The 20,401-nt window shown below is 37.8% G+C and overlaps 1 protein-coding gene across 6 annotated transcripts in view; it reads right to left on the bottom strand.

Moving 5' to 3' along the window:
• The window catches only part of FBXW11 (F-box and WD repeat domain containing 11), a 126,196-nt gene that overhangs the window by 16,059 nt on the left and 89,736 nt on the right, over positions 1–20,401 (bottom strand). For all 6 annotated transcript variants that reach the window (XM_055325300.1, XM_055325296.1, XM_055325301.1 and 3 more), the window contains 5 exons: positions 14,182–14,368; positions 13,225–13,315; positions 5,425–5,562; positions 1,581–1,699; positions 472–721 (listed from right to left, as the gene is read on the bottom strand). In XM_055325300.1, coding sequence (XP_055181275.1) covers positions 472–721; positions 1,581–1,699; positions 5,425–5,562; positions 13,225–13,315; positions 14,182–14,368 — 785 coding nt within the window. The remainder of the gene's footprint in view (positions 1–471; positions 722–1,580; positions 1,700–5,424; positions 5,563–13,224; positions 13,316–14,181; positions 14,369–20,401) is intronic.

Here is a 20,401-nt window from a genome sequence, read left to right on the forward strand (position 1 = left end):
GCATGCCAGGTTCTCAAAATTAAGTAAATAATGAATAAATCAAATTTCAGCACTGCCACTACCTAGCTGTGTGGTCTGCAGCCCAGTTCTTCACTCTCTGAGCATCCTCTGTAAAATGGAGTCAATACCCACCTCAACAGAGTGCTGGAAAAAAATGGAGTGACACAGTAATGGAAAGCTCCCAGTACACAGTGCACATTCCACAGGTTAGTTCTCTGCCCCTTAAAAACATGAGATCAACAGTGCCATTTCATGCAATAGAGGGCTGCTCTGTATCCTGGACCCATGACCATTTCCTCCTACCTTGCATACGATTCTGGAAGTATGAAGAATGGAACTGCTTCAAGGGCTCAAGCACAAGTGGAACAGAATAAAGATCTTGCAAGTACCAGGTCGGAAAAGGCACCTCTGCTTTCTCTGTGTTCTAATAAGGTGAGGAGTAAGCAGAGTTATGACTGCAGACACACTTACTTTGATGGTTCTGTCACCAGAGGCAGACACAATGTATTTATCATCAAAGTCTACAACATTGACAGCAGCGCGGTGGCCAACCAGGACACGGCGTAAAGTGATATCAGTGGCAGAAGCCATGTCCCACACGGCAATGGAGCGGTCCTTCGAACAGGTTACCATCAGTCCATTGCTGAAGCGTAAGTGCAGTACAGCCTCGTTGTGGTGGATCAATGTGTTTAGAACTTCACCCGTGTTCACATCCCAGACTCTAGATGAGAACAAAAAAGCACAATGCATCATTGTTAAGACAACCAGGAAGAGAGTCTAGCTTCTGTGTCCCGGGCCCATTCTTAGTAGTAGGCTGGGGAGGTGTAAGCTTTGCTTGTATTTGGTGAATGGGACCTGATACCTAAGATCATGGCTAAAAGGAGCCCTCAGAAGCAATTATTCTATTTGCTAAGAAGTACTGAGAGGGTTTCAAAAAAGGAAGGCCAATCCTAGCTCTGCTCAGGTTTAGATTTAGCAAGCACCAGGTATTCAAGGACAGTGCTTGTTTGCAGGTTTGTGTTGACAACAAAATGATTCACTAAGTCATCACATCTTGTCAATTTCCACACTCATCTATGTGCCCAAATGCTTTATGGACAAAGTCAGTATCCCAACTGCTTCCATCCATGAGATACAGGATTCTTAGGGGCAGCCCTTTCACGCTGTAGCTTTTCTGTTAATGCAATCTCCTAAGAATTGCTCTTCACAAAGAGCAAAGGAGGAAAGACACAGGCTTGTATGGCAAAAGTAATGGCCTAGAAGCACAGAGAAAGGACACTATGACTTTTCTAAATGTCTGAAGCATGGCATCCCAGGAGAAAGCTAGCTTAACAGAAGGTAACGTGTTTTTGCAGGAAAGTACACTGCCATCTCTGTAACATACAGCAATGGGAACAGGACCTACTTAACAAAAGCTTTCCACCCTACTTTGTTCAAATAAAACTACACCCAAAGTGGTTTACAAATACAGTATACAAAAACATATACAAAGTATGTATGTGTTCATTCCAGAAAAGGGTGCAATCTCAGTCTTCTCATGAAAGACTGTAAATTCAGACTAGTGAAGCCAAATCACTCACCTCACTGTAGAGTCTGAAGAACCAGTCACAATGACACGTTCATCATACTGGAGACAAAGGACAGAGCCAGTGTGTCCTGTTAACACTTTCAAACATTCCAAACTGGTTTTATCCCAAATCTAATGAGACAAGATCAACCACAAATAGTGATTTAGTATATCACATTCTGATAAATATGTTTGTCTCACCTTATTTTCTGAACCATAAATAAAACAGACCTCTGTTATAATAAATAAGAGTGGCTAAACTTCAAACAGGTGGAAAATGACAAAAAAGGGAAGAGGCAATATTGCATAGCTTTCAAAAGAGATGTACTATTTTGCATACTTTGTCCCTCTAACGATTGTACTCATTATTTTTAACAGCCTTATGATGGGAATTTTCAAATAAACTCTGAAAAGAGTTGGCTCACTCTCTGGAAAACAATGTGACAATATCTAGTAAGAACCTTTAAAAATGCATACCACAATCCATTATGTTTCTTTACAAAAATTTTAAAATAAAAAATGTTCAACATTTCAGACAAATTTCAAAGTAAACTATGAAAAGTTTTTAATGAGAGAATATAATGCTTTATTACAGTAATGGTTTTTAAGAACCAGAATAAAAACCATCTATATAATGACATAACATGTATATTTAAAAAAAGAAAACCAGGAAAGGAAAGAAAATGTTAATAATAGTTGGTTTTGTTCTCTGAGTGCTCTTTTTCTCCCTTCTTTTGATCTTTCCTAGATTTTCCAGGTTTTCAATACTGTCCTCATATAATGGGGGAGGGTAAATCATTTCTTTTTGAAGATAAAATTGTTAAAGATAGATTGTGTGGACCTGTTTCTTCCATTGTAAAATAATATTATCATGATTTACAGCGTCCCTCAAGTTTACTGCAAGTACCCAAGATATAACAAGTATTGTAGACATTTAACTATCTTTCTACAACAGCAAGGCTTGCTTCTAACTTCTGACCTTAACTAGCACCACAGTTATTTTTAAAGAGTGATTAGTGGGTCGCCTGGGAGGTTCAGTCGGTTGAGCATCCAACTCTTGGTATCAGCTCAGGCCTTGATCTCAGGGTTGTGGACCTGAGCCCTGCATGGGGCTCCACACGCAGTTGAAAGAGTGATTAGTGATCCAGGACAGGTATAGAAAGAAGTACAGAAGGTTTCCAAACATGGGTCCAGATGATCTCTCTATAGCACACTTCTGCTCTACTCTTTAAGTCTTATAAATCAAATGTATGCATATTTTAAATTAAACATGGTATATACCTCTATTAATAGAATTCTTTAGAAACCCATCCAATATAAATGAAATGTAAGCCCCTGGCCAGTCTACACTTTGACAAGGTCCTTATAAACCATTTTTACCTATTCCTTAAAGGATAATTGCCAAAATTATAATTAATTAAATTAATTAACCTGCCACAAGTTATCGGGGCTATCAATAAGTAATACATAAAAATAAGAGTTGTGTGGTCAAATGTTTTGGAAGTTGGGAAACACTGGGTATCTCAGAGCCTTTACATGCTACTCTATCCTGTGAATTTCTAAGAAAGAGGTAGAGCATGCAGTCAACTTGAGGAAAGATAAACAGAAATTATCCAGAAAGAGGGGAAAAAAAGATAGAGAAAATGTAAGACAGTAGCAAAAGATCTAATATTTATGTAATTAGTCTCAGAAGGAGACAGCAAGAAAATGGTACAGAAAAAATATATGAAAAACTAATGGCCAAAGACTTTTGAAACTGGTGAATGAGGGGTACCCATATTGTTCAGTCAGTTGGGCATCTGCCTTTGGCTTGGGTTATGATTTCAGGGTCCTGGGATAGAACCCTATGTCAGGCTCTCTGCTCAGCAGGTGCCTGCTTCTCCCTCTCCCTCTGCCTACCACTCTACCTGCTTGTGCACTCTCTCTCTCTCTGTCAAATAAATAAAATTTTTTTCTTAAGATTTTATTTATTTATTCATGAGAGACACAGAGAGAGGCAGAGACACAGGCAGAGGGAGAAGCAGGCTCCATGTAGGAAGCCCGATGTGGGACTCAATCCCAGGACTTCAGGATCACGACCTAAGCAGAAGGCAGATACTCAACTGCTGAGCCACCCAGGTGTCCCTAAATAAATAAAATGAGAGAGAAGAGAAGAGAAGAGAAGAGAAGAGAAGAGAAGAGAAGAGAAGAGAAGAGAAGAGATTAACTTGGTAAATGAAAGACATGAATTTACAGATTCAAAAAGCTCCACGAAAGACTTCCTAGATATGACATCAAAAGCATAATCCATAAAAGAAAAAATGGTATACAACACTTTGTCAAAATCAAAATCTTCTGTTCTGTGAAAGATATCCTTGAGAAAATGAAAAGACAAGACTGGAAGAAAGTATTTGCAAAACATATGTTTAAAAAAAAACTATCAAGAATATGTAAAGAACTCTCAAAGTTCAATAAAATGAAAACAACCCATTTCAAAAATAGATAAAAGATTTGAATAGATACTTCACCACAAATACACAGATGTGACAAATAAGCACGTGAAAAGATGCATGTACTCCATCAATGGGGAAATGTAAATTAAATCCAAAATGAGGTATATCATGTCTACATACCTATTAAAATGACAAATCCCGGGGAAAAAAATATTGAGAATACCAGTCGCTACCAAGGTTGCATAAAAAAGGGAACTCTAATACACCGCTGACAGGAACATAAAATGATACAGCCACTTTGAAAACCAGATTGGCCATTTCTTAGCAGGAAATACATACACTTACCATGACAATACCACTTCATTTTTACTCAGGTGAACCGAAAACCTACATTCTCACAAAAACCTGCATACATGTTTATAGTGGTTTTATTCATAATTGTAAAAATTGGAAACATGAATGCCCTTCAACAGGTGCATAGATAAACACATTGAGGTACACGCATAGAGTGGACTATCACATGGCGACAAAAAGGACTTAACTATTGCTAAATGATGAATCTCGAATGCACCATGCTAAGTATAAGAAGCCAGACTCAAAGGGCTACCTACTATGTGAGTCCATTTATAGGATATTCGCTAAAAGACAAAGTTATAGGGACAGAAAATAAAGATTTACAAAAAGGCCAGTGCCGAGGGGAAAGAATTAAACGCAAAGGGGCCAAATAAAGGAACTTTTGGGGATAACAGAACCGTTTTATGTCTTGATTTTTGTTATGGTTACACAGTTCTTTGTGCTTGTCAAAACTCATACAACTTTACATCAAAAAGAGTGAATTTTCCTGTATGCAAATTATAACCTAAAAAAAAAAAACAGTAAAAAAAAAAAAGCCCAATATGTTTTCTTAAATATGAGAAAATAAGCTACAAACAGTGTAAAACAAAATCTGTCAGATCAGCTGCCAAACATTAAACACAGAGAAATGATCCAGTTTATCTACTATTGAAAAGTCAATTAAAACATATAAATATAAATTGCTCTATCATTCTTTTGTGTTATCACAAAAACCTTTGTCAGCCTTTGTTAGCACCCATAAAAGACTTTGATTTATAAGTTAGCAACACTTCTATCAGCTAGCAAAAGTCAGCAAGAGTCCTGTGATACTGAGATATTTTCAGTGTGCACCTAAACACAGAATATAGAATGTGAATGTGCTTTAGAGAAGGATAAGAAGTGAGACAATCCAGGGGTCTAGTATTAGTAGAGGGAAATACTCTGGCTCTAGTTCTTTAGAACCACATTGAGAGCTGCCAAGATGGAGTAGAACAGTTAAAAACAATCTGGAATAAACAAAGATTTAGTGATCTAGTATCTAAGATATAACCACAATTCTAAAAATAATACATACAAAACACAGTCATTCACCTTAATAGAATTATCTCGTAGGCCACTGATAATTTTTTCATCATCATACTGTAAACAGTAGACACCTTTACTATTTTCAGAGCGGCACTGAATCCTCTGCAAGTTGTGTCGTCCACACCGCCAGTTAGATTCTATAGTCTAGAGGGAAAAGGAGGAAACAGATGAGTTTTTGTGAATCAACTATTCTATTAGGCTACAGACTTTAGTGTTGCTTCCAGCAACAGCATACCAGATACCCCATCTTGGTCTGCACAACTGTCTGTGGATAGGAATCATGCTCTTTTCCAAGTAAGACATTAGCCTAACAGTGTTTTTTTCTCAAACACTCCCTGACTGTCTGGCAACCATCAAATGATTTCCAATGAGTTTGAGTTGGGTTTGAAAAAAAAAAAATAGCCTAGACAGAACTCAATATGTTTAAAGAATGCCATTTGTACCCAAAACATACAAATAAACAGTAACTCACTGGGTCACTTAATGCCAATTACAGTGTCTGGCAGAAGACCACCACCAACATGAAGCATATACTGACAATCTATGTATCCATCCAAACCATTGTCTTAATCATTGTGAAAAGATATTGAACAACTATTACATGCCAACTACTACAGAAATAATTTTATTTGGTATTCACTTTTAATCTTCTACTAGACTTAAAGGTCCTTTAGAATTGCACATTTCCACCCTGGATTCTCATTCTTTCATAACTCATACAACATTTACCAAGATGTTACTTTATTCCACATACTGACTGTGCTAGGCACTGGGGACATAAAGAACAGGAAGCATACTGCTTTCAATGAACCTACCACTCAAGGCACACAGGTATCTGGAATTGGATATACTCTAAACATGTTTGTTTGGCTAAACAATCTACATGTTAACCCTGAAACGAAATTCTCATTATTTCATCCTTTTGCAAACATGGAAAGAGTTTCATTTCCTGAGGCCACAAAACTAGTAATCGGACTAGCTGGAAATTATACTCAGCTCTCCTTGACACTAGTCCATGTTTTCCACTAAAATATGCAGCGTCTATAAAGAAGTATAGCCCTAGCTATTGAGGCAGTGAACACAGAGCATAAGATCAGTAACAATTCCAGATAAAATATGAGTGTCAAATGAGTGATTAAAACTGTCAGTGCTGTAGGACACTTACATGAGATAAACAGTACTACAGCTTCACACCAGTGCGCAAAGTTTAATGAGAAAATGGGTAATGCCCAGAGCACTACAAGACCTAACCTTTGGGAGTAGATATGAGGCATTTTCAGGATCAAAGGGCACAATGTTTCTACTAAGAACAACCAAAGTGTAAACTCCAAATCCTGGAAATTAGGGGGCAACCAGGACTAAAATAATTGGTTACATGTGAGTCTGCGATATAGTTTGAAAGGTTATCCGAGTAGCTAAAAGTTTAATTAGTTGCTTTGCTAAAGAAAGGTGACAAATCTCATCTTCATTCATGATAAAGCACTTAATTACTGGCTCTGTTGAAATCTAACAAACTGTATTTCCTCTTATGCTGAAGGCAGCATGCTTCTGCACACTCTAAAATGTTAAAATCTACCGAATGTTATGTACCAGGTACTATGCTTTTATAACACTATGCTATGTGTTTTAAATATTTTATAGCTAATTTAATCATCACAATTCTGAAGCTGAAATTATTGTCTTCATTTTACAGAAAAAGAAATGAAAGGCTAGAGACAGTGATATACATATACCTAAAAAGGGAAATGTTTCATCATTTGTGGCCTTTGTACTTAGTACAGGAGCCTGGAAATCTAATCCCTGCCCTCAGAGCTCCTATGTACAGCCTTGAGAAAAGGCAGCATCACATATTCCCAACACCCACGGGATGAAGGCGGCGGTGCCATGGAGACGCCAGGAGAGAGGGAACACTCATCTGCCCATCTGCCACCAAGTCAGAGCTTCTTAGGCAACAGCATCATCTCTAGTAAGTTTGTAAAATGTCAGGAAAAAAAAGCACATTCCAAAACCAAAAAAAGATAATAATTTACCTCACCTCTGCTACCACTACCAACATAGATAACAGATCTGTCTGTATAAAGCAACTTTTTGAAAAGGGGTCCAGAAAAAAAGACTTACTCAAACTCAACTCAATCCTTAAAATCATTTAGAGAACTAACATATTTTTAGATAGTGCCTGAGCCACCTCAGCATGCTAAGTATACCAAGAAAACGCTGACTTAGGAGACAGATGTACTGGTAACAAGTCTTATTAATGGCCAATGACTCCTGGCAGTGGTTACCGATGTTCAGGCCACAACGTACCAGGGCCTGGAGTTAATACAAAATGCGTGACTCCATATAAACCCAAAGTAAAAAAAATAAAAATAAAAAAAAACCCAAAGTATTACAAAGCTGACTATGTAACATATCTTACATATATATCTGGTGTTAAAGAATTCATATAGGTACTTTAGTTATAAAACAAACAATGGCTTTAAAAATATTAGTGAATCAGTTAAGTTGCTGTTACTCTATATGTCTCAATGCAAAGGAAAAGTACATTCACTATCACATGGGAAACTGAAAAAAAGTAATTTAATGTAAAAAGAGGAGGTAGAGGAATCCCCATACTGAAAATAATTTCCTACTTGTTCTATCTCTACTAGAAAATGTTTTCTAGAACTGGGTGCCTTGATTACAGTCTTTTACTGGACCTAAAAACCTAAAGATACAGCAGAGAGGACTAAAGAGGAGGTGGGGTGAGGCAGTAGTCAGCCTGGGGTGCACTCATCCTCAGAAATGTTTGAACAGAGAACACCACCTGTGAAAGGTTGAGCCATACCCTCCATCTCAGGTCCTCAAACAAGAAGCAGAGGCCAGGACCTCTCAAAAGCTCTGCTAGATAACAGGCTCTTGTTCGAAGTTGAATTGAAGTTAAGAAATAGGAAATGGCTTAGCTTCTCAACATTCAGGAAAGAGATTAATTTTCTAAAACACATTTCTGGATTTTAAAAGAAAATGAATGCCAGATAATCCTGGATTATCTGGATCATTTCAGGAAGCTCCTACTTAGGGCTATGTTAAAAAAAAAACTATTAGGTTCCTGAATCCCCAAACAAGTGTAGTTTGTTTCAAAATGCCAGGGAAGGGACACTAAACCAGTTCAGGGAGCTGATAATTTTGCTGCACACCAGTCTCATGTAATTCCTAGGACTTTACTCTTCTCAATTCCCCAGGCCACCCACATAAGCAAGCAGCACTTCCTGCTGACTATGCTTGCCCAAAATACTACCTACCACCATATTTGACAACCTCAACTCTTACTAGACTGCTTATAAGCCAGGTCCTTATAAAAATTTTTTTAATTAAATAAATAACTAAAGAATAAAAACCTAGACCATTAAAGATGGAAGGCAGCCCACTGTGGTATATAGAAAATACCAAGGCCAGTTAGCAGCTTTGGCAAATGAGCTGCGACTGTCTGAGCTGCAGTTTCCTCCTCTGTAAAAATGGGGAAAATATAGTATCTACTTCCTCAAAACTGTTGTGGGGATCAAATTAAATTACGTAGGTAAAGTGCTCGTCACAGTGTCTCAAATGAGTGATATTCTTCCTTGTTTGTGGAGAACACAGACCCAAAGGAGCAGGTTGTGACCAAAAAAAAAATCATCTCACCAAAATGTCAAGAATGGCTGTCTCAATCTAGGCTAATACTTAATGCTGCTAGCCCTCAGCCCTCCCTAACCATTCCTAGGAAGACACTCAACTTTCCAATGCAATTCAACTATGAACTCCAGCAGTAGGGATACAGGGCATTCACAGGTGCACCTCTTTAATTATGCAGATACCTGCCATTTCACTTACACATCATGTGGTATGGCTACCGTAGAGGAATATTTCGTGTTTTTGAGAACTTGTAAAATCCCCTTACCCTGAGCAAATTTTCAAAATACTGGGAAAGTAGCCATGATATACAGAGTATACAGCGGCATTTAAATTGGCAATAGAGTGAAAACAGATGTCTGAGTATGGAGGAATAACATTATTTTTAGAAGCCTAAACACAACTGGGTGGGTGGGCAAGTTTCAGCATTTTCTGGTCAGGACAATATTAATATCAAGTTTGCAAACCACAAAAAAGCTCCCCACTTTCCCTGAATAAAATGTGGTTTATTCAAAGGTGTGATACAATACACCATCATCTTACCAGTGGTTCCAAGGAAAGTGCTTCAAACGATTTAATCCAGTGAACACAAAGAAGGAAAAGACATATTCCATGAAAGGGTTTGCCACTACTCTGAGATGGCAACAGAGAAAACTCCCAAGTTCAAGACACAGAATTCTAATCGACTGGAGTTGATTATAACAACTTCCATCTCTCTGCTGAGACAGTTGGGGGAGAGGGGAATCGTAGAATGAAAAGAGCAGAAGCATTGGACTAAGAATCTCAGTTTTGGTATTTTGAGGGTTAAATTAAATCACTGTGGCAAAGTACCTAATAGTAAGCTCACCAATAAGAAGAACTTAGACTCTAGATAGTAGAGGAAATATGGCTGCTGCTTTTAGGAATGTGCCTCAGGTTTTCCAGGAATTCCTTCACAACTCAGAGGTACTCTAAACCCTCTCTTCTCTCTGTGTGGCAAGAACACCCATGAGAGATGAACCTTTGTAGAAAGCTAAGAATTCTTATTTATTCTCCCCAGACATTAGCTCTCACATCTTCCTTTCCTGAATAATAGGGATTGGCCACACTAACCTAGATTCCCTACTTTTTTCTTAAAATTGCTCAATTTCTGACAAGTCAAAGTGGAAGGGCAAGGTCATCTGCCCATCAGAGTCAATCTGGGAATGGAGAGATGGCAGGCGCTAATACATGAGATAGAGCCATCAAAGCAGAGCAAGAAAAGGAAAGAGAAAAAGATGTTGTGAATTAGCAACTTTGCAAAGCACATGGGAACCATGCAGAGACTGCACCTGTGTAAGGGCAACTGTGCAGGGGGCACAAATATCCACTTTGGCATTCAGGGTAAAATTTAGCTTTTGGCAACATGCTTAAAACCCTTTAAAACACTCCCTTTTCCATAACTGGAACTGAAACAGGCCAACTGATCTTAACTCATACCCTTTTTTCAAGGATGCTGGATATTCAACACCATTGGGAAAAGAGGAGAGAAATCACCTTGCAAAGTCCACAGGCATGCAACAACAGACCTCTTTCTCCTTTACTTCTTGAATTTTCCACTTTGAAAATGACAAACACAACCACTAAGCCTAAAGCTAGATAAACCTTGGTTAAATTCCCATCTCTTCTCTTAGTCTCAGTCTCCCCTTTCTAAAATGGGGATAACATGTACCTTGCAAGAATTAAATGCAATAATTTATGTAAGTCACCCAACATAGTTCATGGTATACTGCAAAGACTCAGAAGAGGGTACTTTAATTATTATATTCTGCTATGAGAATTTCATACCAGCCATATGGTCAAGAGCCAAGCCCTTGAGTCTCCATTTGTTTGATCCAGAGATCACTGACACAACTCCCTACAAGTGCATCCACCCTGGACAGAGTAAAACCTACTCCCAAAACAGAGGTAAAGAACTTGATTTTGAGGAGGTACCCGTGATCTATAGTACAAAAGCTGTATTAAGTACAGAAGAATAGGTTGACCACGGACTCTGTTACTCACTAGCTGTGTGATCTGAGGCAAGCTATTTAATCTTGTTGAGTCTCAGTTTCCTTAACTTTAAATAAGACCATGGGCTACCTTTCAAGGTATTGTTCAGAGTGTTAAATAAAAAAGTGTATTATAAAATGCTTTACAGGGATCCCTGGATGGCACAGCGGTTTGGCGCCTGCCTTTGGCCCAGGGCGTGATCCTGGAGACCCGGGATAGAATACCACGTCGGGCTCCCAGTGCATGGAGCCTGCTTCTCCCTCAGCCTGTGTCTCTGCCTCTCTCTCTCTCTCTCTCTCTCTGTGTGACTATCATGAATAAATAAAAACTAAAAAAAATTTTTTTAAAAAATAAAAATAAATAAAATGCTTTACAAAGTATCTAGCACAAGTAAATACTCTTATATGTGTGATACATCACTTTTTATTATTACTAGTATTAGTGAATATACCAAAGTATAAAAGATCATCCCTTACACTAAGAGATCTGGCCCACAAAAATCTGGAGGAGACTCTTGGGGCCAACCAGTGGGTTTTCCCAAACCACAGTTTAAGAACCACTGGGTAGACCACCATGATGTCGAGGTTTTTTATCAAGTAGGGTTTTCCCCCCTAGTTCCATTTCCCTCACATCTGCCTCCTCCACTAACTTTAAAATATTATTTCAGCCTGAGGAAATGGTTATGGTAGGTGGTGTCACATACTATCATGCCACAGAATACTGAGTTCACACTATCGACTAAAATAGTATTCATGAGGATTAAATAAAATAATCTACATCACCAAAATCTTCAACCCAATCAAAGTTCTTCCAGGGTTCCGGTTTATTAACATGGCCTTTAAACAATGTCCTTCTCATAACAAAGGATTTGCTAAAATTATTCAAGGAAATTTGGAGATACTTTGTAAAAAAAAGTATCCTTGGGGGAAAAAAGCAAAAAGTAATATAGTTTCTACCATGTATGCACAAGTAATATCTTAGTACATACAATAAGGGAGAGCCCCCCCTCCCCTGAAACATACACACAGACCAACTTAAAATTCATGTTAATGCTGTGTCTCAGCTCCTCCATTGTAGAAACAATTTATTCTAAGTCTTGAACTGCCAATGGATCAATTAATTCCTATATTTTATGATTTGTCGGTCAGAAATTAAATTATTTTGCCTTCCCTAAAAGATTACTTTACAGCTCATTTTAGGGAGCTGTATACTCAAGACAAGGATTTGTGTTTTAAATGATATTCTAGTCACATTGAGATTTACCATTAACCTAATGATTCCATCAGTTCACATCTGCCTTAAAGGGGGCGGGGGGCTCCCCAAAAGGCACATGTTTCTCCATTAATGAATTTTGGCACAATAACTTTTATGTCTATCACCTGGGGGAGAGGATTACTTCACATTTGGGAAACTGAGTATAACTTTATGGGTGATACAGCACTGGCTAGCAAAGGCTAGACTTTTCGCCAAGGAGGAAATAGTGAAGTAACCAAGATCTGCCAAGAACACATGTGAAAGAGTTAATGAGAAATGCCTGTGCATGTCTTTCCTGGTTCAAGGAAAAGGGCTAAATAATAAAACTGAACTAATTAGAACACATGAATAATATCAAACATCTCCAATGTTTCTCATCAAGTTTACAGAGTTTTACTGGTCTGGTGAAGTTACACTCATATCCAAAATGGTCCAGGAGCATAATTTGTGCTATAAAACCCACTTAACTATTGCTTAGAATCATATTGGAGCCCTTTGGGGGAAATTTACAGAGGAAACTGAAACTGTGCCTTCTCCAGTTCCCTAGAGATGGCTCAAAAATGGAAAATTGCTGACCTAAAAACTGTGCCTTGGATTTTAAAAAATTTATCAAATTAGAATAAAAGGCTGACTTTGAACTAAGGTTTTAATTAACTGGCAACCTGCAGATGTATTTCATGTTTTAGAAAAATTAGATCATTTTTTACAAAAGGCATTATCCACTCTGAAGAATGGCTGCAGATTATACACTGATTATGACACATTTGCTTTAAGGGTTCAACTTAAAAAAAAAATTACTAGCTCCATGTTTTTAGATCAAAAAACACCCTAAGGCAACATAAAAAGTTGAGAACAAGACACAAAGAGCCCATAAAAACAGATAAACCATAAAGTTACCTCTATATCCTGGATAATCTTTGGGTATAATGACCTATAAAATGAATTGGGAGGGCCATCTGTAGGTCTGTTCTTAAACAGGTACTGATCCCTGGCAAATAAAAACAAACAGATGTTACATTTTTGCACATAAAAAGTATTTAAACATGGTGCTTACAAAGATACTGTATCTTTCAAGTCTTCTGACTTGGTACTGAACTTTAACAGTTCAAAAGCAGAATTTTTGACTGTTAAATTTACAGGTTAGACACAAGTCTACTTTAATTTCCAGCTCTCTATCATAATCCTGGCCTTTTATTTCCTGGACACCCAACACATATTAATATAGCCTTTCATTCTGTAACTTGATTTAAAAAAAATGCTAATGTAACTTTGCGATAAACCTTACTTGGTACACATCAAACCTCTTCCCATAAAGAAAATACAGCCCTAACCCTCACACCACAATCTGTACTTCCATCTATAACACTCTCTCTCGTGCTAAGTGGGCTGGGTTACATAGATGTACAAAGCTATAAAGCTGTATGTAAGTTCATGGGTGTCTGAAAACTCCTGCCTGCTATGCCTCCCGTATCTTCAATCAGAAGAAATGACAAAGAGCAAAACGGCATTATTTGACTTTCTCATATTTTCTTTTTTTCTTATCTTTTGGTAATATATAATCATCTAAAAATAACATGAAAGGAAAATCATAAATACATAGGTTTGAAAAGCCAAATCAACTAAATCATTCAAACTAAATTATTCTTCCTACTGGTTAATACTTGTAAGGGAAATATGCATTGCAAAAGGAATTATTCTAATAGCTTTAACTCCCACCACCACTGCTGACCAATCCTCCTCCCCAATTGTTTAAAGTGGGCCGACACATTTGGCAAGTATAATTATTTTGAGCAGTCCAAGTGACCCTATGTCCAAGAAACTCTTTGTAAGGAAACAAGCAACCCAAAAACTTACCACCCTCTTCTTTCTGAAAGCCCCTTCCATAGAGGGTCAGTGCGCACCATTCGTTCAATCAGTTTCTTCCAAAGCATTCCTTCAGAGATCACTCGCTGCCATTCTTTACATACCAGCTCTGCTGCACACAGAGACCTGGCATCCAGGTAAGAAAGAATGTTTTCTGCTATGTGATCTAAGCCTTGCTCTACAAAATAGAAAAGGCAATGAAGGAATGGAAAGGGAGATGGAAATGTACCAGTCACCATTTCTGTAAAGGTAGGAGGAATAAAGAAATCCCAAACCAGGGAACATACTTGAGTAATATCAAAAGTTCTACAGATATACAGGTGCATGAGTACTTAAAAACATACACTTCTTTGTAGTTCTGAGTTTTTAACATAAAACAATTGATGGCAGGACAACTGGCTTCTCAGTCCATAGCACATGCAACTTTTGGTCTCAGGGTCATTGAGTCCAAGCCCCAGGCTGGATGTAGAGTTTACTTTAAAAAGAATTAGATAGATTAGATTAGATTAGATTAGATTAAGATAGATGGATAGATAGATAATGAATGTATATTTATGGCAACGGTTCCTGTGTGTAAAAGCCGAACTTGGACAGTTCTCTATTTGTCAGATATTATGAAAAAAGACTTGTTTCCATTTTCTTTTACATAACTCTTACAAAACCACTACAGGATGATTCCTCAAATTTTTCAGATGAGGCAAAAGAGGTAAAATCCTCAAGGTTTCACAACTATAGAGTACCAAAGCCTAGATTGCAACTCTGAGCTCTTGCTCCTAAGTTGGTGTTCTTTCCTCTCTAACTATCTCTTATAACAAATCATCCTCTTAATACATGACCTATGTGAATCCCTTGGAGCCAATGAGACAAAAGAGGTGAAACACTGACACAGCTTAAAAGCTTATGAAAAGTTAAATGACAAGCCAAGAGTTAAAGTCAGGTCTCCTTAGATGTATTTTTGTCAATCACTTCATCTCCTTCTTAAGGAGGTAAAATCCTCAAAAGCAAAAACAACTTGCCTACAAATTCTCCAACCTTAAAAGGTTTATCCCACACAATACAAAGATCCTCCCAAAGACAACAAAGATTCATAGTCTGCCTGACACTGCCTTCTAGTAAGGAGAAAAACATGGTAAACATAATTGCCACCTGCAAACTCCCAATCTGTGGTTCTAGGCAAGTCCTCTGTAGTTACAAAAACTTAAGCTCATCCCTAGGGCTATTGCAGTGGTGGGAACATACAGGCAGAAAAATTTCCATTACAAGTCTAGGTTCACCATGTAGCAGTTCTTTGACATGAAACAAATACTGAAACATAACTGCCCCCTTGGTCTTCTACTGGTATAAAATAGTAATGACCAGTAACTACTGTCCTTTCTCACACTACCAATAATAATCAAATGAAACCATTTTATGAAAAGATTTTAGACAACAAAGCACCACACGAGATTAATATTTGCTCTCTTTTTCAAGATAAACAGAAGCCATATAGTAGCACTAACTTGGCAGGATACAGGTTAAGTCTTTAAACTTTCAGAGCTCAGTTCTCTCATCTGTGTAAGATGGGGATAATGATCTCTATTTTGAAAATATCAAAATGAGATGATGCATTAAATGCTTTACAAACTAATGTTGTCTTCAACTCTGAGAATGACACTTTATACTACTGTGGTTTACAAGCCTTTCATATACTAACTATTCTACTCTGGTCTAGAACTAATACTCAAGCTCTGATCTGATCATGAATATAACACTAAAACCATCATCTTTTCTTGTGCATGTCATTATACTACATTAATACAGTCAAATATACTGTCATTATACTACAGTTAATACAGTCAAAGATTACACTGCCTTTATCTAGTAGTCCTATTACACAGAGTAGATGCCTTAGATGGCAGTAAGTTAGAATAAATTCCTAGGCTTGTTCCAACATATCTATTTTTAAAAATTCTCCCTAATTCTATATTTGTATAGCTAATGGAGAGGTGAAGGGCAGCTTCATGCAGGAGTTTAGTTATTCTTACTATAATTCACCTTTGAAGCTTGATCTGACCCTTCCATGTCAGCCCCTAGAATTTTGATTCTGTCCTCTAGAAGAGTGATACGGTATTCCACACCAAAAGTCTGTGTGATGGACAAATGTAGTAAATATTTATCCCAAGTTCTTGGCAAACACGTTAAATGGGTCAGAACCAAGGACAGCACCCACGATTCTAGATCTTTCTATCCAGGCTTCTATGGATCCATTCACGAAATACACATATCAATAATGAGCCACTGGTTCTGTAACCCATCTGGATGTACTACTGTCCAGCCTACGTCTCTCTATTCAGTTTGAATATCTGCCCCATATAAAGACCATTAACACCTTTACCTTTTACATCATCCCTCTAGCCCACTAATCTCCCTACCTCCAAAGTCAGGTGAATTTGGTATGGTTACTCTTTGTATTCTCTTGCTGGTGCTTACTAAATTCTACCCCTAAATCCTCTGAGAGAAAAGGGCTCCTAATACTTTGTATATATCTTTCTACACTTACACAATCCTACAAAGTCTGTTTAGCTGAAAATTATTTAACTTTGATATTCCATTTTAAAAGGTATGCTAGTGTTTACACTAAATTTACATCAAATTTACCAATCAAGATCCCCCCAAACACACCCACCTCCACCTCTCCAGTTCTGAAAACCAGGAAATGTGCTCATCAGTCATCTCAGAGTACTATCATGTAGGGCTACCAACCACAGCTGTAGAAGCTATAAAAGGTACACCTGTACCCAGTAGCTCTGCTTCTTCTCAGTGTTCCCCAATTCTGAAAATCACAACTACAGGTTCTGTCCCTATCCTGGCACACAATGTGTTTAGGTCTGCTCGTTTATACGCGCTTTGGTTTCCTTTTTGTCTATCTCCACGATCATGTGCCCCTTTCTTCCATCTTCATTTAAAATCAGGGAAATCCACAGATAATCACATATAGTCCTACTTATACCACTCCACTGCAAGGACTAACAAATTCTTAACAAGAATTTTACATTTCCAAATCTCTCAGACCTCCATCATATTTTCTTCTAGTGTCTCTAGGGCTAATAGGTTTAGCTTTTTTCTGAATTTTTCTAATTCTGGGTACTTATCTGACTATCTTCTAGTTTCTACATGTCCTATGAGAACACAATCACTAGGTTACTTCCATATCATCAACCAAATCCTCTGAATTAGTTATAAACACACCCCTAACCAATTCCCCCTCTTTAGTCCCCTGATCTCTGAGAGCTAAAATGAACAAGAGACAATAATGCATGAGAGAGCTGCTTTCTCAATGCAACTTCCTCAATGACTGCAACATCCCCATCGCCTATGAACTAGAAAAGCAGCATCCACCTGCTTGGGTGGTCCAGGAGCTGGTTCTCCGAAGCCTGTGTGGTTGTAGTTGAGTCATGTAGGGCAAGTGATTTTTAAAACAAATAAACAAAAACAACAAGCAACAAAAACAGATTCCCTGGACATTTTGCTGGTCTACTAAGTCATAATCTTTAGATGGTGAGGACCAGGAATCTGTATTTTTAAGAAGTGCCACCAGATAATTCTGAAAGGTTGGGAACTCCTGCTTTATTACTACGATACCCTTTTAGTCTTCTTTGATTTTTTCCCCCTTCAATAGCTCACCACTAGACTAACACTGGGTTTCTGCATAAGGAAATCTCTAACACATATTTCCTCCTCTTTCAAATGCCAAATTCCAATTCAGTAAAATCTCTATGATATCTAGGAGATTTCCTTCCCTCGGATTATACTTTAAATTCATACCATCATTCTAGGAGGTGGCATGTTCTAGTCTCTTGGTAAATGCACTGGCTGTAGAGTCACATAACCAGTGTTGAAGCACAGCAGTTTTCCTTTTTGGATTTCAGTGTTCCATAAAATAGAAATGATACTAAATAGCTGAAGTGGGTAATCTGATATAATCTGCAGAATAACCCTCTGAGACAGCTACTCTCAATATGCCATTTTATGAACTACTTAGCCTTGCTAGGAAAGTTAACAGGAGGAGACTATTAAGGAACCAAATACAGAATTGGTACTTGCTAAGTGTCAGTTTCTGTTTTCCTTTCCTTGTCCTCAAATCCCTGAGTTGACATCACTGGTCAAAGAAGATGAGTAATGTTGCTCTTCCTTGTCATTTTCAGCAGAGAAAGTATTGTGTACCTCCTCTAGCAAAGCGCTAAGCCCACTCTTGGTTTAAGTCTCACATCCCTTTAAATGTTTAGGGAATAGGAATCCTACAACCTCTGAACACCTTAGAATAGCTATCCCCAAGGGTCATGCAGACCATGTAACTTTTTCTTTTCAAGCCAATTCAGGACAAGGAGGTTCCTGAGTAGGTCCATTTGTTGGGGCTAAAAAGTGCTTTGAGATTATAAAAACTGAGTATTTCTTAAGTACCAATGCCTGGCTCTCACTGACTCTATCTTGCTGAGACTCCGTCATCTCCCACCACCACCCCCCTTCCCAAGGCGACAAGAGGACACATTATGGTTTCAGAAAATGAAGCCAGAATACAGCACACACAATGCTGAAGAAGTGCTTCTGTTGCTAATTATAGGCACCAGATGAAGGTCTGGAAAATTTTCAATAATAAATTAAAACAATTAAAAGGCACAAATTTCAAAGCTCAATATGTAAATAACACTGTATCAAAATGAAACTCAACTGTATAATGTCAGTTCAATGCTCTTAAGTACAGCCAGTTTTAACACAGCTGCTTAGATCATACAATTACAGTAACCTTTATTATTTTAGAAACACATTTCAAAGAGCAGCTGCAAAGAAACGTCCTTCCCTACCCACCCCTGCTGTCCCTTCCTAGTCACAGATCTAGTTGTAAAATCTAAAGTCAGAAACCTTTTGAAAGAAAAAACAATGCAATTGCTTACAGCAACACTATGTCAATGGATGTCTTTAACTTGGAATATACTGACCTAAGGATTCAGACAGAATTGAAGTGAAATGGTGACACTCAGTTACAACAGAATGTTGGACCAACAAAGTGGGGCAACACCTACCGATATGATGTCAGGATGAATCAATTCAGAAATTAGGAGGTGAATAATTAAAACTTCCTGGCAACAAATATTACTACCTCTGGGGAAGCAGGTGCTTCCTGCCTCTCCCTCCAGGCCTTTTCTTTTTCTTTTCTTTTTTCTTTTTCTTTTTTTTAAGCTACCATCCTCAGAATACCCACCAGATATCAGGCATATTATATATATAGTTTTTTAATCTTCACAATATCCCATGAAGTATTATTATTCCCACACAGAAAAGGAAACAGGCTCCAAAAGGTGGGCTCATAGAACTATTAAGTGCAATGGCTGGGATTCAAATTTAGGGGCTATCTAAATCCAACATCCACGCTCTTTCCCCTCTGTCATGCTGGTGGTCTTTGGCCTTGCATCCAACCTAAAAAGCCTTAGCTATCTATGCTCTGGTTCTTCCATATCTCCCAAGACCTTTGATCTAGTCTGTCACATTTACAGTCCATAACAGTTTATCATCCTTACTTAGGGATAAGACAAATGAATAAACTATGGCCAGGAAGCTAAGTGTTTCAAAATTCTTAATTGCTCAGATACCTTACCAAAAGGATCGCCAATGCTTATCATCTTCTTTGAAGTACAATCTGCCTCTACTTCAAATGGTATAAATTTTCCCTTTAACAACAGTTCTCACAAACCACAAACTTAGCCTGCAGAAATTGACATTGCAGACTAAACATTTACCATGATTTTTAGAAAAGCATATCATAATTATCACTTTTTCCACTGAACCAAAAGGAGCCAGAGACCACAAACATTTTCCATTTTCCCTATACTGACAGGTATGATATTCACAGTAAGCATTTAAAAGCGAGAACTATAGACAATTTTTAAAGAATTAATGGTTTCTGCAATCAAAAGAAGTCTTAAATTGACAATCTCAACAGAGTAAAACCTCAAACCCAAGATCATCTACAGTAAAAATTAAACTCCAAACTAGAAAAGCAATCAATAAGCTGGTCCACACATTATTAAATTTAAATATGAACATACACATGGACCTGTTTCTCCCTTAATACTCTTAAGGCAAGGTCTGTGTTAAGGAACTAGCGCCAGGTTTAATCCAAGTCTACTAGACACGAACACAATCAACTTGGCCAGCTTGTCCCCAGCTATTAGAT

Source organism: Nyctereutes procyonoides, unplaced genomic scaffold (assembly GCF_905146905.1).
Source record: "Nyctereutes procyonoides isolate TBG_1078 unplaced genomic scaffold, NYPRO_anot_genome, whole genome shotgun sequence".
Taxonomy (NCBI): domain Eukaryota; kingdom Metazoa; phylum Chordata; class Mammalia; order Carnivora; family Canidae; genus Nyctereutes; species Nyctereutes procyonoides.